At 50.1% G+C, this 14,994-nt stretch overlaps 1 protein-coding gene across 1 annotated transcript in view; it reads right to left on the minus strand.

Annotated features, from left to right (window-relative positions):
• LOC115251225 (sodium channel protein type 4 subunit alpha-like) overlaps positions 1 to 14,336 on the minus strand; it is a 56,692-nt gene extending 42,356 nt beyond the window's left edge. The window contains exons 1-4 of the mRNA XM_029842772.1: positions 13,750 to 14,336; positions 2,404 to 2,568; positions 2,088 to 2,231; positions 1,706 to 1,824 (exon numbers count right to left, since the gene is read on the minus strand). Of these exons, the coding sequence (XP_029698632.1) occupies positions 1,706 to 1,824; positions 2,088 to 2,231; positions 2,404 to 2,526 (386 nt within the window). The 5' untranslated portion in view covers positions 2,527 to 2,568; positions 13,750 to 14,336. The remainder of the gene's footprint in view (positions 1 to 1,705; positions 1,825 to 2,087; positions 2,232 to 2,403; positions 2,569 to 13,749) is intronic.
• Between the last annotated feature and the right edge of the window lie 658 nt (positions 14,337 to 14,994).

Below are 14,994 nucleotides of genomic sequence, written 5' to 3' on the forward strand. Positions count from 1 at the left end.
GGAGAACACACGACTCAACCGACACTTTCTCAACTCCTCTGAACGTCAACAACCTTCACCTGTTGCTATGGCCACGGGAGTGGGAGGAGTCAGACTGAGAATCGCCTCGAAACCTTTAGCTCGTGTTAGCGTTTCACTGCTTGCCACCCTGAGCGCAGCTAATTACGATTCCACTAATGGCGGCGGGAGCGGGCGAGCCCCCTCCCACCACATCATCACGTAACGGCGAGATCTGATCCTTTGCCTGCGAGAAAACATCACCTCCAGCCGCAGCGCTCTGCTCGCCACAGGCCATCAGGTGGGAGGAGACCTGTCAATCACAGCTAAAAATGAAAGCTAATTATTGTAATTTGGCAGGAGAAACATGCTCCCCGCGTGAGCGCCGCCCAAACCAGCTCTGACTTGTTGACTGAAACGCTGTTGTGGCAGCAGGCAGCCGGATAATACAGTTAGCCCATGACAAACAACACAAGCGTCCCGCCGCCGTCACCTTCCAGTGAGGGACTAATTACGGCGTAATAACAGTGCTGCGGTTATGACCCTCCCAGGACAGCGTTCTGGTAACGTCATTACACCTCCCACATTGAGAAATATGACATACGGCGGTTCCACAAAGTCAAAATACTTCAACTTTCAGTCTCGGTTCAGCCGGTTTTGGTGTGTTTGATCCATCAGTTATAAGACAGAGGAAGAAAAAAGAAAAGAAAAATACTTATTAAGTATAATCAAGGATCCCACAGGGGGTGAGGGCATCCAGGTGATCAGGTGATCTGTGGATTTACTGGAGCACAACAATGCATGATGGGAAACGGCTTCAGCTTCTGCTGACATTTCCTGTCTAATGCAGCAGATCCTGGCGTCCTGAAGCCACATGTGAGGTTTGCATGTGTTCATCTCACACCTCCACTGGTCACCGTGGCGCCACTGTGGCCCACCACACACTTGATGATGACACACGCGCTGATAATAACACGCACACACTCAACGAGCACACTTTGGTGCCTCCACACCTCTGACGGCGACCTCTTCCCCCACTTATCCCCTCCCAAGAGCAGCAGCGTGTCTCTCAGCGTTAGCGACCGCGTCCACCAATAAAAATAGACGTGTGTGAGGTGGAGCGAGGGCGGGGGTGTCGCGGACCGCTCCGCTTTTGGGTGTGAAGTTGCGTCTGTCATGTCAGCATGGTGTTTAGTACTCGAGGTGGATGCCGGCATGGGCGCCACCAGACCTTTGATTCACCAATCTGGAATTTAATCGGATATCAGATGATGTCGGAAAATTCAAAGGCACTTCGTGACCCTTGACCTATTCCTTTCATCTTCTCTGTCTTAGGAGAAGTCACTTCATGGATCCCCCCTGTCCCCGTCACTTATTCCTTTCCAAAGGTCAGCAGGTAAGAGGCAGGAACGCACCTGGACAGGTGACCCGTCCATCACAGACCCCACACCCCCCTCCCTCCATTCCCCTCCACGCAGAGGTCATGTGACCTGTCTCTATGTGATTTGGGCTGCGCTCAGAGCGGGAGGACAGTTTGGGATTGTCGGGGGAGCGCGTTAGAATGTCGACCATCCCTCAGAACTGTATAAAGAACAAAGGCTGTTGCTCAGCAGCAACACGTCAGAGAACACCTGAAACATCAAACACACATCGGTGAAGCTGCCGGCCGCAGGGACCACAGGGACTACATACAGCAGCGGAAGGATATGAGTGGACCAGGATTTTGATGGCAATTCTGCGGACAGGGTGGAAGGGGCTGAAGAAGTAGAGGGCTGATGTGGCACTAAAACGGAAGATGGCCTTTCCTTTGTTCAGGACTATGAAGGTCTGAGGGAAAAGGAGAGAGGACGCGTTAAGAGGTGGACACGTTTCATACAGCAGGAACACTGGACCATGATGAGAGGGGTGGTCTCCTCCAGCCAGCCTGGGGGGGCCTACAGGCCCAACAACTACACATTCTGACTGACTTTATCACTGCAGGGTTCCATCCCATCAACCGCTCTAACAGGACCTGCCAAGGGACGTCATACAGAAGAGCTGGGAACCTTCCGAGGAACTCTCTCGGACAAAGACAACGCTCGGAGACGCACCCTCTTGTCTCTGAAGTAGTACGGGTCGATGTCTTCCAGGGGAACGCCCACCAGGTGAGACGGGATGTCGGCGAAGATCCGTGGCAGCTGTTTTCCTGCCTCCAGGTCAGGACGGGCCTGCGGGAGCTCCACATCACCCAGGTCCTGATGTGATGGTGGACACACACACACACACACACACACACACACACACAGAAAATGTCACCTGGAAGTCTGATTTTTTGGGTTGGAAGGAGAATGTAGCATTTCTGTGTGTGTGTGTGTGTGTGTGTGTGTGTGTGTGTGTGTGTGTGTGTGTGTGTGTGTGTGTGTGTACCTCCTTGTACTGTTTCTTGAGTCGGGCCTCCTCCTGGATGATGCGCTGCTCGATGGCCGCCAGGGAGTCCGGCGTGAAGCGCTGAAAGCTCTCTGGTCCCATTGGAAACACACAGCCAGCCATCTTCTCATCCTGATCCTGCTGCTGACTGGTCCAGTACACCAGCTGCTCACACACAATTGGGAGAATCGTGATAACAATCAGCGATAAGTGGCGACAAGTGTAACACTAACACACACTGGTGACGCTGTCTTTGCTGAACACGGCATCTCACATTAATTATGGGAATCGGAGTGAAATGGTGTGTGTGTGTGTGTGTGTGTGTGTGTGTGTGATTGAGGAACCATCTGCCTTGGATCCTAATTGAATGATCAGACAGGCCTCCATTTTTAACCTTTCATACATTTATTCTTCACAGCTCCCAAATCTGATTTGTTGTGTGTGTGTGTGTCTGTGTGCGCGCGTGTGTTTGTCACATCAAAGGAAAATCTAACTCTGTTTTCTATTCTTATCAAAGCTGTCATCCACTCAGTCTCTCACACGTGTGAGCAGTACAGTCGGTCCTGACGAGCTGCTCGGTTCTGGTTTCATTCTGCTGTGGCTCTCCCTCACGTACGCACTTGTCCACGTCCACCCTGGGTCCCCTGGGACCCTGCTCACGTCCACCCTGGGTCCCCTGGGACCCTGCTCACGTCCACCCTGGGTCCCCTGGGACCCTGCTCACGTCCACCCTGGGTCCCCTGCAGTCGTTAGCGGCTCCATCCTGGTGAGGCTAAACCTGCCGGCCTGTTGAGGTGTGATTGCAGCCTCAGACTCGTGTGACCTGTTTTCTGTGTAGATAAACGGGATTCGACCTCATTCTGATCAATATTCTGTCCATATTCAACACCTGAGATGCTTAAAGCATCTATATCTTTAATTTAATCCGATTGATGAGCATCAATCCTCTGGAAAAGGCTCAAATCTTTGCTGACGCTTCAACTTTAGGATTTAGTTGATGTCAGTTATCAGTTGAGCCCAGTCTTCAGGGGTTTCAGCTGTTCTATGTTCTCCTGTCTGAAGCATAGAAGAGAGGCCTGGTTTCACTATGGACCAATCACATCTGCTCAATGATCTAAAAATGATTATTTCGGGTCGAGAGAAGAAGTCCAGAGGTAAAGAAACAAGATACAAGATACAAGTGAAAGCAGCTGGAAACAGGCGACGCTCCGGAGGAACCGTTGGGCCCACTACAAACATCTCCCTTCACCTCAGTGTTGGGTGACTGAACGTCCGATCCGTCCGGTGGTTTCAGGTATCCAGAATCCAGAGAGGAGAGCCGAGGTTCTGCCGCCCGCCGCAGGAGATGATTCACTCAGACCAGGCACCAAGCCAAGCTCAGCTGGCAGACGACCACAGGGAGCGTTTGGCTCGAGGGTGGACGAGGAGGGAGGGAGGGTGACCCTGACGCGCCGCCGCCGCCGCCGCCGCCTCCATGCGTCATGACCAGCGCCTCTGCAGCCATGTCAGGTTTACCTTCTCCGTGTGTTCCTGGGCGAACTGGACCATGTTACAAGCGTGGACGCTGCACTTTTCGAATGCCAGAGCGAACACAACCACCCAAAGCATGATGGGAACACAGAGTCCAGCGGGTCACATTAAAGTCCAGTCAACACAGGTCAGATTGCTGTTTCTGAGTGGCCACTAATGTTCTGAAACGGACCCACCGGAGCGGGTCGAACCTTCCTGTCGCCTCACACCTAAAAATAGTTGAAAAGGTCCAGAACGTTCTGTATGTGGAGTTTCTGCTTCTCGACTGTCGTTTATAACAGGACGCAGATGAGCAACACACACACACACACACACACACACACACACACACACACACACACACACACACACACACACACACACACACCCGTGGTATCAGTTCATGTTCTGGTCAAGGTCGTGTGGAAGATAAAGTGTTTTATGGACGTCGTCAAATCCTCATCAAACAGTGAAGGAAGAGCCTCAGACGTCCAAACCATCATCAACCTCCAGGAAACGACTCAGAGCGATCAAACAGACCAACAACGAGTTCATGTAACCATGGAAACACTTCAGGTTACCTGTTAAATAAGTTTTTCATTTTTTTAAAATTATGCTTCAAATTTTTATTGGGGAGGGAGAGGAGAGGAGAGGAGAGGAGAGGAGAGGAGAGGAGAGGAGAGGAGAGGAGAGGAGAAGGGAGGAGAGGAGAGCAGAGGAGAGGAGAGGAGAGGAGAGGAGAGGAGAGGAGAGGAGAGGAGAGGAGAAGGGAGGAGAGGAGAGCAGAGGAGAGGAGAGGAGAGGAGAGGAGAGGAGAGGAGAGGAGAGGAGAGGAGAGGAGAGGAGAGGAGAGGAGAGGAGGAGAGGAGAGCAGAGGAGAGGAGAGGAGAGGAGAGGAGAGGAGAGGAGGGGAGAGGAGGAGAGGAGAGGAGAGGAGAGGAGAGGAGAGGAGAGGAGAGGAGAGGAGAGGAGAGGAGAGGAGGAGAGGAGAGGAGAGGAGAGGAGGAGAGGAGAGGAGAGGAGAGGAGAGGAGAGGAGAGGAGAGGAGAGGAGAGGAGAGGAGAGGAGGGGGGAGAGTGAGGAGAGGAGAGGAGAGGAGAGGAGAGGAGAGGAGAGGAGAGGAGAGGAGGGGGAGTGAGAGAGGAGAGGAGAGGAGAGGAGAGGAGAGGAGAGGAGAGGAGAGGAGGGATGATCAGAGATTACAGAACAGGTCTTGAAATAAACAGCTTCTCAGTCATCAGTTGCAGAGCATTGTGGGTAATTTGCATCATCATTACCCAAACTCGTCCAGGTCTTGAAAATGTGTTTCCTCAATTCAGAACCATGTGTTGATTCTTGGTCGTCTTTTCTCTTAATTTCTCTTTATTCTGTGCAACAATCCTTTTACTCCCCGAGCATTAGCTAGCATTAGCAACATTAGCTGCAGAAAGTTACAAAGATCAGGGACACGACCAGACGACCATTTGGGTTGTTTCTGGTGTCACCTGAACTCAGGACAGAGTCACCTTTCATCTGAGATTACAGCCTTACATCACCGTCACCCCCGCATCGCCACGGTGACGGTGGCACAGTGGGAAACGGATATTTACCACAGACGTTCCGCTGACACACATTCACACATTCATTATTCATCCGCTCACTCTCTTATTCACACACGTGGTCGACTCACATTCTGTCCTTCAAACACAGTAAAACCAGGAAATATAACTGGTTCTGGAGGTCAAAGGTCAACAGGACACAAACCAGTCCCGAACAAGGATAATCAAAGGAAAAACACCACGAATGAAACGTTGAAAATCTGAACCCAGAGATTAAAGATGACCCAGATTAAAGCCACAATCTTAAAGATATTATTACCATCAAAGGGTTAGGGTTAGCCTTAACCCTATTAGTTTCAAAGAATCAGATGAAAGAGGTCCAGTCAGAACAGCCTTTGATGCTTCCACAACAGATCAATGTTCCGTGTTTCTGTCAGGAACTGATCAATATGAAACCTGATCACAACCGATCCACATGGTAAACATCAGACAACAGCGTTAGTGTCCCCTCATTTTCGTTGAGTTATTGATCAGAACTGTTCAAACTCAGCCTTTGATGTTTGCCGAGCTTTGATTTCCTCATTTTCGCTTTTTTAATTCATTTACATCGAGAATTTCCTAAATCCCCTCATCCAGCATATCTGTCGTTCCACCTCTCCTGTGTCAGCGCTCAGTCGCTCAGCTGTCACTTTCAAACTGGGACACACACACACACACAGACACACACACACACACACACACACGGGCACACACAGACTCACTCACAGACTCACACACACACAGACTCACTCACACACACAGACTCACTCACACACACAGACTCACTCACACACACAGACTCACACACACACACACACACACACACACACAGACTCACTCACACACACAGACTCACTCACACACACAGACTCACACACACACACAGACTCACACAGACTCACTCACACGCACAGACTCACTCACACACACACAGACTCACTCACACAGACACACACACACACAGACTCACACACATGGACACAGACTTACACACACACACACAGACTCACACACATGGACACAGACTCACACACACACACAGACTCACTCACATGGACACAGACTCACACACACACACAGACTCACTCACACACACACACACACACACCCAGAGTTATGCATCTGAAGGTACAAAGCTAAGTGTAGGTATTATTAGAGCACTGTTTAGCAACAAGCAGACACGCACACACACACACACGCACACACACAACCACGCACATACACACCTACTGTAACAGACAGGTGTCTCATTGCAGTGACTGCTCAAAGCAACTGCAGGTTGTGTGTGTGTGTGTGTGTGTGTGTGTGTGTGTGTGTGTGTGTGTTGCACATTCAGTTGGGTCTGTTGTTTACAAATATCCGTTCTGTTTCACAGGAAGTCACCAGTGGTGGTAAAGTCAGTGTTATTTCTGACTAATTTAGAATTAGCAGCTAATGCAGAGCTCAAATATGATCTGCATCCAAAATATTAAACAATAATAAAGATGAATATTGAAGCGCGTGTTGAATCTGAACCACAGAGGATTTAGCAGATTGTTGCTTTAACAACTGAGATTCACAGAAAACACACAATCATGAGATTTTTACAATAATTTAAATACGATTCCTGTTAGTCTTCAATAGCACTAATATGTGTGTGTGTGTGTGTGTGTGTGTGTGTGTGTGTGTGTGTGTGTGTGTGTGTGTGTGTGTGTGTGTGATTGAGGTAATCTCCCACAGTGGCCAGTTTTCAGCCTTGTCATTGCTCTTCCTCACACACACCTTCTTTCATTAGACATCAATATTCAGGTTCCTTCTAATTTAGCACTAAAGGAGGTCACACTCGTCGCCCCGTTATAGCTTGGTCACGCGTGTGAACACACAGAAACATCCATCCTGCTCCACTTTGCTGGGTGACGGCAGGGAAGCAAATTCTGACAGAACCACAGAACCAGACTTTTTATTATCCTTAAATTAGCCTCTTATGTTCGTTAGCAACAACGCTAACAGTCAGGCCTGGTACTCCCCAGGCAGAAAGATCCTGTCCTCTTTTACTTTAATGTTGCTTCAGTCTGTGATTCAGAGCTTAATCAGTCTGTAAGTGACAGGAAGTTTAATCAATCAATCACTCAATCAATCAAGCAAGCAAGCAAAATATGGTTGACATCACAAATGTTTAAACATCACACACTGGAAAGTACATAGCAAATACTAAACACTTGCTTCGTTTTCTCACTCACTCACACACACACACACACACACACACGAGCGCCCGCGCGCACGCACGCACACACACACGCGCGCACGCACACACACACATAAAATAACAATAAAAGTGAAGAGACAGGATGGGAGGAGAGGAACTTAAATAGGATAAATCTAACTGGGTCGCTGTGTATGTGTGCGTGTGTGTGTGTGCGCGCGCATGTGTGTGTGCGTGTGTATGTGTGCATGCATGTGTGTGTGTCTCATGCTGTACTCTTGTTCTTCTCATTGTTTTCCCTCATGGATTAAATCAGTTTCTAACCCTCGTCTCTCTGTTTTTATTAATTTGGTATTTTAGCTCTTTTCATTTGCAGGCGTGATTCCAGTTTTAATTGTATATTTACGTTAAATATACATTGGACCGGTTTGAACAGCAGGAGTCAGAGGAGAATCTTGACCCCCAACCTGCTGATCTGTGCTGCACCTCATTTTCCTGCATCAATTTAAATGTTCAGCTACACACACACACACACACACACACACACACACACACACACACACACACACACACACACACACACACACACGACCACGCCACCAGTGTTTAGGAGACCCGATGAAGCAGCTGGACTGTTTGGCTGTTGAACCAGTAAACCGATGAAGCTTCACACAAGCCTCAAGGACACTTAAACCAGACTCACACACACACGCACACACCACACACGCACATTTGTGCTTAGATTTTTTTTTGTCAGGTTTCTTCTTTATCCCTAAAAGGGTTTTTTAAGCTTTTCCTGACACGGTTCAAAAGGTCAAAGGACGGAGCGCTACAACGGCCTCCGAGGCAAACAAGGTTTGTGATTTTGGGCTCTAAATAAACTTGACTTGACGTGACACCCCCCAACCCTTCACCCAGACCTTAACCTAAACCCAACTTTAAACCAGGTCTGAACCCTTAAACATAATTTTGAAGAGGAAACCCAGGGTAAAACTCATGTTGTGGTCCTCACTATGTAGTGTTGACAAGCACACACACACACACGCACGGTGGCCTTGTCTGTGACATGCTGAACAGTGAGGACCGTTAACGATCGCCGCCTCTCAGATCGCCATCATTGATCACTCTGTCTTTTTCAGATGTTTTTACCACCCAAACAAACGTGCACTCTCGGCCAACTAGCTGATGGACGCCAGCTTTGTTTTTCCTTCCTCGTCAGCCGGGAATTTTCCTGTTTTCCACATCGACCATCAGCAGCTTCTTCTGGTCCTGAGTGAGGTTAACTTCAACGGCACCAACCACAGATCAACCCTGACATAACAGGGCCACCCCCAGCGCACGCACGCACGCACACACACACACACACACACAACAAAACACACACACACACACACATATACACACACAGCTATCTCTTTGAGTCACCTCCACCCTGCTGCAGCACCTCGGTGGCCGCTGTTGATTCTGTCTGACTTCATATCTGAACCTCAGACAATCAGACCGCAGCAGGAAGTGTTGTCATGCTGACAGAGGTGCATCTACTGGTCCTTCAGCTGTTCCAGACGTGATGAGTTTAGAGACGTGTGAAGCGAACGAAGGGCACATCACTGAAACGTCTCCAGTTCATCCGTTTCATAAGAAACATCCCAGCAAAAAGAAGAACGACCATGAAAGGTGGTTTTGTTCTCATAATAAAATATTGTCTGCAGAGAAGCTACAATAAATCTGTACATGAGCATTTTCTGCTGCGGAGAGACCCTGTAAATCCTGACATTCCGAGGTATTTCCGAGGAGCATTCCGAGGTATTTCCCTGCCTTTCAACCAGTTCATGCTTCCCACATGACGTCCGAACCCTGTTTGCAGGGTTGAGGACCCGGAAGTGGACCGGACCTGAAGCCTGGGCCGTGGCCAGCCTGGTCACGGGTGAAGACAAAGGGCCGCGAGGATGGCGGCTGAAAGCGAGCGGGAATTTGGCCGGCGCCTGCTGGTCTCCTCCCAGCCGGAGCGAAAGCCAGCGGAGACGCTTCAGATAGCAGCTTCAAACCCGGATTGACTGGCAGAATTCACCGAGAACACCTAAAATAAAGTCCCGGGAGGCTGGGAACGAGGGTTCTGATCTCCACTATCAGCAACACTTCCTGTTGGCGCGTTCCGACGGCCTGGGAAAAGACAACGGCGGAAATTCATTTGCATTCATCCGTCCACGTTCACGGATGCTGATGTGTCGCAAATGGAGCAAATTCAGGTTTGAAATTCAGCTCAGATGTTTGATGCTTTTATACGTGAACTTTAGAAACTCTATGAACTTTTAGGAATTTTTTTTTTTACCTTTTAAATCGTTTCATTCCATTAAAAATCGCCAGACTTGAACGTTAGTTTATAAAATCTCCATAAACATTTATGCGTTTTACATCCGAGAAACTAAATCTGCTGCTTGTTCCTCTACTAATCTGACAGAACCAACACGAGCAGCTGCAGCAAACTGGGAATAAAACTCGGGAATATTAGTGCAGAGAGGGAAAAAAATGAGAAAAACAAAGGGTCAGCGGGAACTTTTGGGAATTCTCAGTTTCTTTTCCAGATTACGTGTTTAGGAGCTGAACCGGGAGTGATGAACAGGTGGAGGAGGAGTTCCAGAAAGACACAAAAGGACCAATCCCCATCAGCTTCGCACGTTTGGGCTGGAGCTCGGCGAGAACCGTGACGTTCCGAGAGGGAGGATCCGGAATTCATATCCTATTGTTGGTGACCTGCGCCGACGGACACACGACAGACACCAGCGGGACCGTCAGTACTCAACACCGGTGTTCCTCAGCGCCACCACACAAAAGTTCCCCTCTCAACGAGGCCACATCTGCCCACTTTATCTCCCAGCTCATCCCAAATCGGATGGATGGTTCTGAGGTCCGGACCCGGAGTCCCGGTCTGTCATTCCCAGCAGTGAGAAGAACCATTATTGGTGTGTTCTGACCAGGTGCTCAGGTGCCAAAGATCCAAACGCGGCCACCGTGGAGCATGTTGCTCCTGAAGGTCCCAGACCAGAGAGACACTCCTGAGTCTGTTGTTGATGCCGACACTGGTCGCTATGGTTCTACTGTTGCTATGGAGACCATTCTGGTTCCTGGTCCCAAAGTGCAGGGCGGTGATCCTGATGAACAGGTGAAATCAGTTCATGTGAGGATGTGTGTGTGTGTGTGTGTGTGTAATATGTCAATGATTTTGTGAGGATGGAGAAGCAAACACACGTCCACAGAGTGATTAATAACGCAGTCTTCACCTCCATGGTAATAAACTATCTCTCCCACCCACGCGCACACACACACACACACACACACACGCGTGCTCAGAGGCGATATTTCAGGCACGTTAACGATACACACTGCATTTCATTTATGCTCAGACGCACACAAACTCTTAACGAGCAGATGTGGCCAAGTGGGCGGAGCTAAACATGAGGACGGAGCGACTCGCAAACACTTGCTGTGGCGACCTCACGCTCTGACCTCTGACCTTCAGGCCGCCGTCTCTTTCTAGTGACACGATGGAGGAACGCGCCTGGATTTCGGCCCCCGTGTTGATGGCGGCGGTGGAACGGGTCACAGTCCGATTTATCGCTCTTTTCTAGGTGGCATTTATTTTTATCTCCCACTTTAGGTGAATTTTTGGTCATTTTTTGCTGTTAAAATGTCCAATTTCAGCATTTTATTGCAAAAGCGTGACCCCACAACGAGCGTTTTAACCTGGGATCTTCCAGAGCGTTGCCGGGGACGCCGCCGCAGCGGTGATCTCACGAGAATCGACGCGAGGAGACCCAGAAAAGCGGAGCGAACGCCGTGTGAGGAGCATGTGCGGGGCTGGGGAGCAGCTCTCAGGTTTCATACGGAGCGACGCCACATGAAAAGGTTGGAGATAATAAGCAGGAAACCCGCGGCAGCGATGTCACAGCCGCCGCCTCGTCCGTCAAACAGCAACCCGTGTTGTCTCAGCGCCGGTGCAGGAAAGGTCAGGCCTGCTGCTCCAGCGCTGAACAAACACACACACACACACACACGCTCACACACACACACAATGTAATGCATGCGAGGCAGGCGGCAGCGCTGGGACACCTGTTGTACAGCTGAAGCAAACAGAAGCTGCAGCAGCTTTTGTGTTGCAACCGTCCAGGACTGAAGTCACAGCCTCTGTAACGCCCCCCCCCCACACCCCCGACCCCCCCCACCTGATGATGTCAGAGCCAGCCTCACGCCTCATAAATACCTGGACGTCGGCGTTCGTCGCTGCATCACTTTATCAAAGAAACACCTGAAGTCTTTTGTTGCTGGTTTGCTAACAGGCTCCTGCAGGAGATTCGAGCCTTTACAAACCTTTTATCGCCATAAAAACACCCAAAATACAAGCGGCACCATTCAGCCAAGACGATGAAATCAGCCAAACGTCCGTCCCGTCTCGGCAGGGAGGCCGGGACGCGTCCCTTTTAAGACTTTTGGACTTTTGGCTGCAGAAGCATCCAGAGTTTCAAACCCGACACAGAACAGAAGAGACCGAGGCGGCCAATCAGGAGGCAGAAAAGGGGGACATGTGACGGCAGAAGGCCCAGCCGGTCCAACAGCATCACAGCACCCGTGAAACGGGTCAGGACCCGACCTGACAGATCCGAGAACAGCTTTCCTGGACCGGCATCAGACGGTGGAAATGTTTTACATTCGAACCTTCTTCAGGCCAAATTAGGTGAGGAAATACGGAATTCTTGGGACATTTCGAGGAAACAACGTGCACAACAACGTGCACAACTGCTGCCGAGTTAGCAACCGCCTGCGCGGGCTCGGCCCGACCTCGTGTTTTCTGCTATGACGTCACATTTTAGAGGATTCTGGGTAATTCCAGATCAAAGGCAGCAACGGCAGTTTGGAATTTACAGGAAGATATTTACTAATTATGAAATTTGGGGAGATTTTAAAGGATTTTCCTCCTCGTGAGGCAACAGAGCAGCGTTTTGTGTGTGTTTACAGGAGCTCCGGTGGGAACACGGGCCCAGCCGGGGGGGCTCCAGGGTCCCGGCCCACATTCTGGGCAGCCCTGCTGCCGTCACAAACACATACGGCTCATATCGATACTCTGAGGTAAGATGGTTGTCGATTCTGTCCTCAGGGTTAGAGGGGGGGGGGGGGGGGGGGGGGGGGGCAGGTGGAGGTCAAGGGTCATTTTCTTCTATTTTCCTTTTCAGTGGTTTAACCAATCCAGTACTTTTTAATGACAAGCTGGTTTTAATTGACATTTTTACCATCAAAGAATCAAATCAAAGGAACAATTGTCACGATCAATCAAGAAGAAACCTCACACCAACACACACACACACACACACACACAAGACCTAATTTCAGTACTTGAAGGTAATTTTGTACAAATTTCCCATATTTTTCATGCATGAACATATTAAAACAGAATAGCTGGATTAAAAGAAAACCGATCAGATTAATCTGATTCTTTTATTGCCTCAATCTGCTGATTTGATTAATCCTTATTCGGTCTGGGATCAAATGTTACATCGTGTTGAGGCTGTAGGACCTCAGGACTCATATTTATTATATCATATATTATAATTACCACTTTCTCCTCCGTAAACTAACCCACGGGGTCAAATGTCAGCCTCTCCTAAATTTAACTCCAGGTAGGATTTGGATTTTAAAGTCCAGTTGAGGATTTTACGGACACATTCTAAACGTGATCATGAATTATTATCCTGCCTCTGCTCGGATCACAAACAAACCCGGTTAATTAGTGGAAAGTGGCCGCTCGGCTCGACTCGGCTCGGCTGATGAGCAGAGCAGAGGGGTTGCGTAGGAACAGACGGAAACGGCGTCTCCGGAGGGCGCACAGAGTCTCCGAACAGGAGCCTCCGACCAGGAGCCGGACCAGAGGAGCTGCGACCTGACAGGCAGCCTCTGGTCCGCCCGGCGACCCCAGTAAAGACGCCTCATCCCTACTGGGATTCATTTCGCAGGCTTGGTCAGGACCAAATGAAAGAGTTCCCCCCAGACAACGGCGACATTTCAGAGACACAAAGCTCAGGTACTCACATGCGTTAGAATTCAAATGTGCAGCCTGTCCGTGGGTCAATCTTCACACCGTCGCCGCTCACAGCCGCCCGAGCGCATCCACGGCGGCGCAAAGTGTCCGAGCCATGAGCGCAAAACTCCCAAAGTACGCGAAGGCACAAGAAGCAGCTCCGGGAGAGGAACAGTGCGGAGGGAGCAACATCCGAACGGAGCAGCAGGAGCACACAAGTGTCCCTCCCGCTGAGGCGGAGGAAGCGCGGACCGAGGAGCTTCGGTCCGGCGGACAGCAGCAAAGTGCGCAGCGGGCTACTTCAGCCCGTCCGTCCGGGCGTCCTGCAAACTTCAGCCGCCTTTAATCCCCCGGGAGCGGCTTCACTTCTTTTATTCCCTTTTTAATCCAGGAGCGGCTCTCGGGGCGCCGCCGCAGACCTCCAGCTTCCTCCTCAGGTGTGATGATGAGTTCCAGCTGTTGCTTTTGCCTCTGGTTTCCTCTCAGGTCATTTCGGGCGACGCAACCCGAAGTTTGGCTGGTTCTGCTGCGGAGGGCGGCTGTGGCTGACCCAGTCCCACCGGACTCCCATCGTCCCCGCTGCTTGATCGCCCCATGGACGCGGGTAGGGAGAGAGAGAGGGGGGGGGGGGGGGGGGAGTATCGCGAGGTTACGCCCTGATTCTCTGAGTCTCGCACTGTGGTCAGCGAGGACGCACTGTCGCGCACGCACTGTTCACATCACAGTGCCACTGAACACTTCTAAGACTGGGACAAATATTAGTTTATTTAATTAGTATTTCAATTTTCTGATCCAATCGATATTTTCTTCTGGATTGTTCGCTGCTGGTGACGATGTTTCAGGTCTCTGGGCCCCAGCACGCGCTTGGCTGCCAGTGCCGAGGTTTTATGGTTAAAATAAGAAAATAATTTAACATTTAAATGCGCATTTTTACTTTTAAGAGGCGGGGGAGCTCGTTTGGAGGTACTGGAGACAGCCACCAGGGGGCATCCTCATGTTTGGCCTTTTCTAAGGAGGACCTGAGATGAAAGAGTGATGACGAGTGTGTGGAGACATTTCAGGATGGAACACGATCAGAAGATGGCTGAGCAGAAGGCCAGGAACCATAGCGGGTCCTTCAGCAGCTTAGACCGTTCCAGGCTGGACCGGGTCGGAAGAGGTTGACCAAACAGGAAAGTTCCTAAATGGGCAGAACCGATGCTGGGAGATGTTTCCACAAAAGTCAAAGTTCTGCTTCTTGCTCACACCTGTGGACC

Source organism: Takifugu rubripes, chromosome 10 (assembly GCF_901000725.2).
Source record: "Takifugu rubripes chromosome 10, fTakRub1.2, whole genome shotgun sequence".
In the NCBI taxonomy this organism is placed as follows: domain Eukaryota; kingdom Metazoa; phylum Chordata; class Actinopteri; order Tetraodontiformes; family Tetraodontidae; genus Takifugu; species Takifugu rubripes.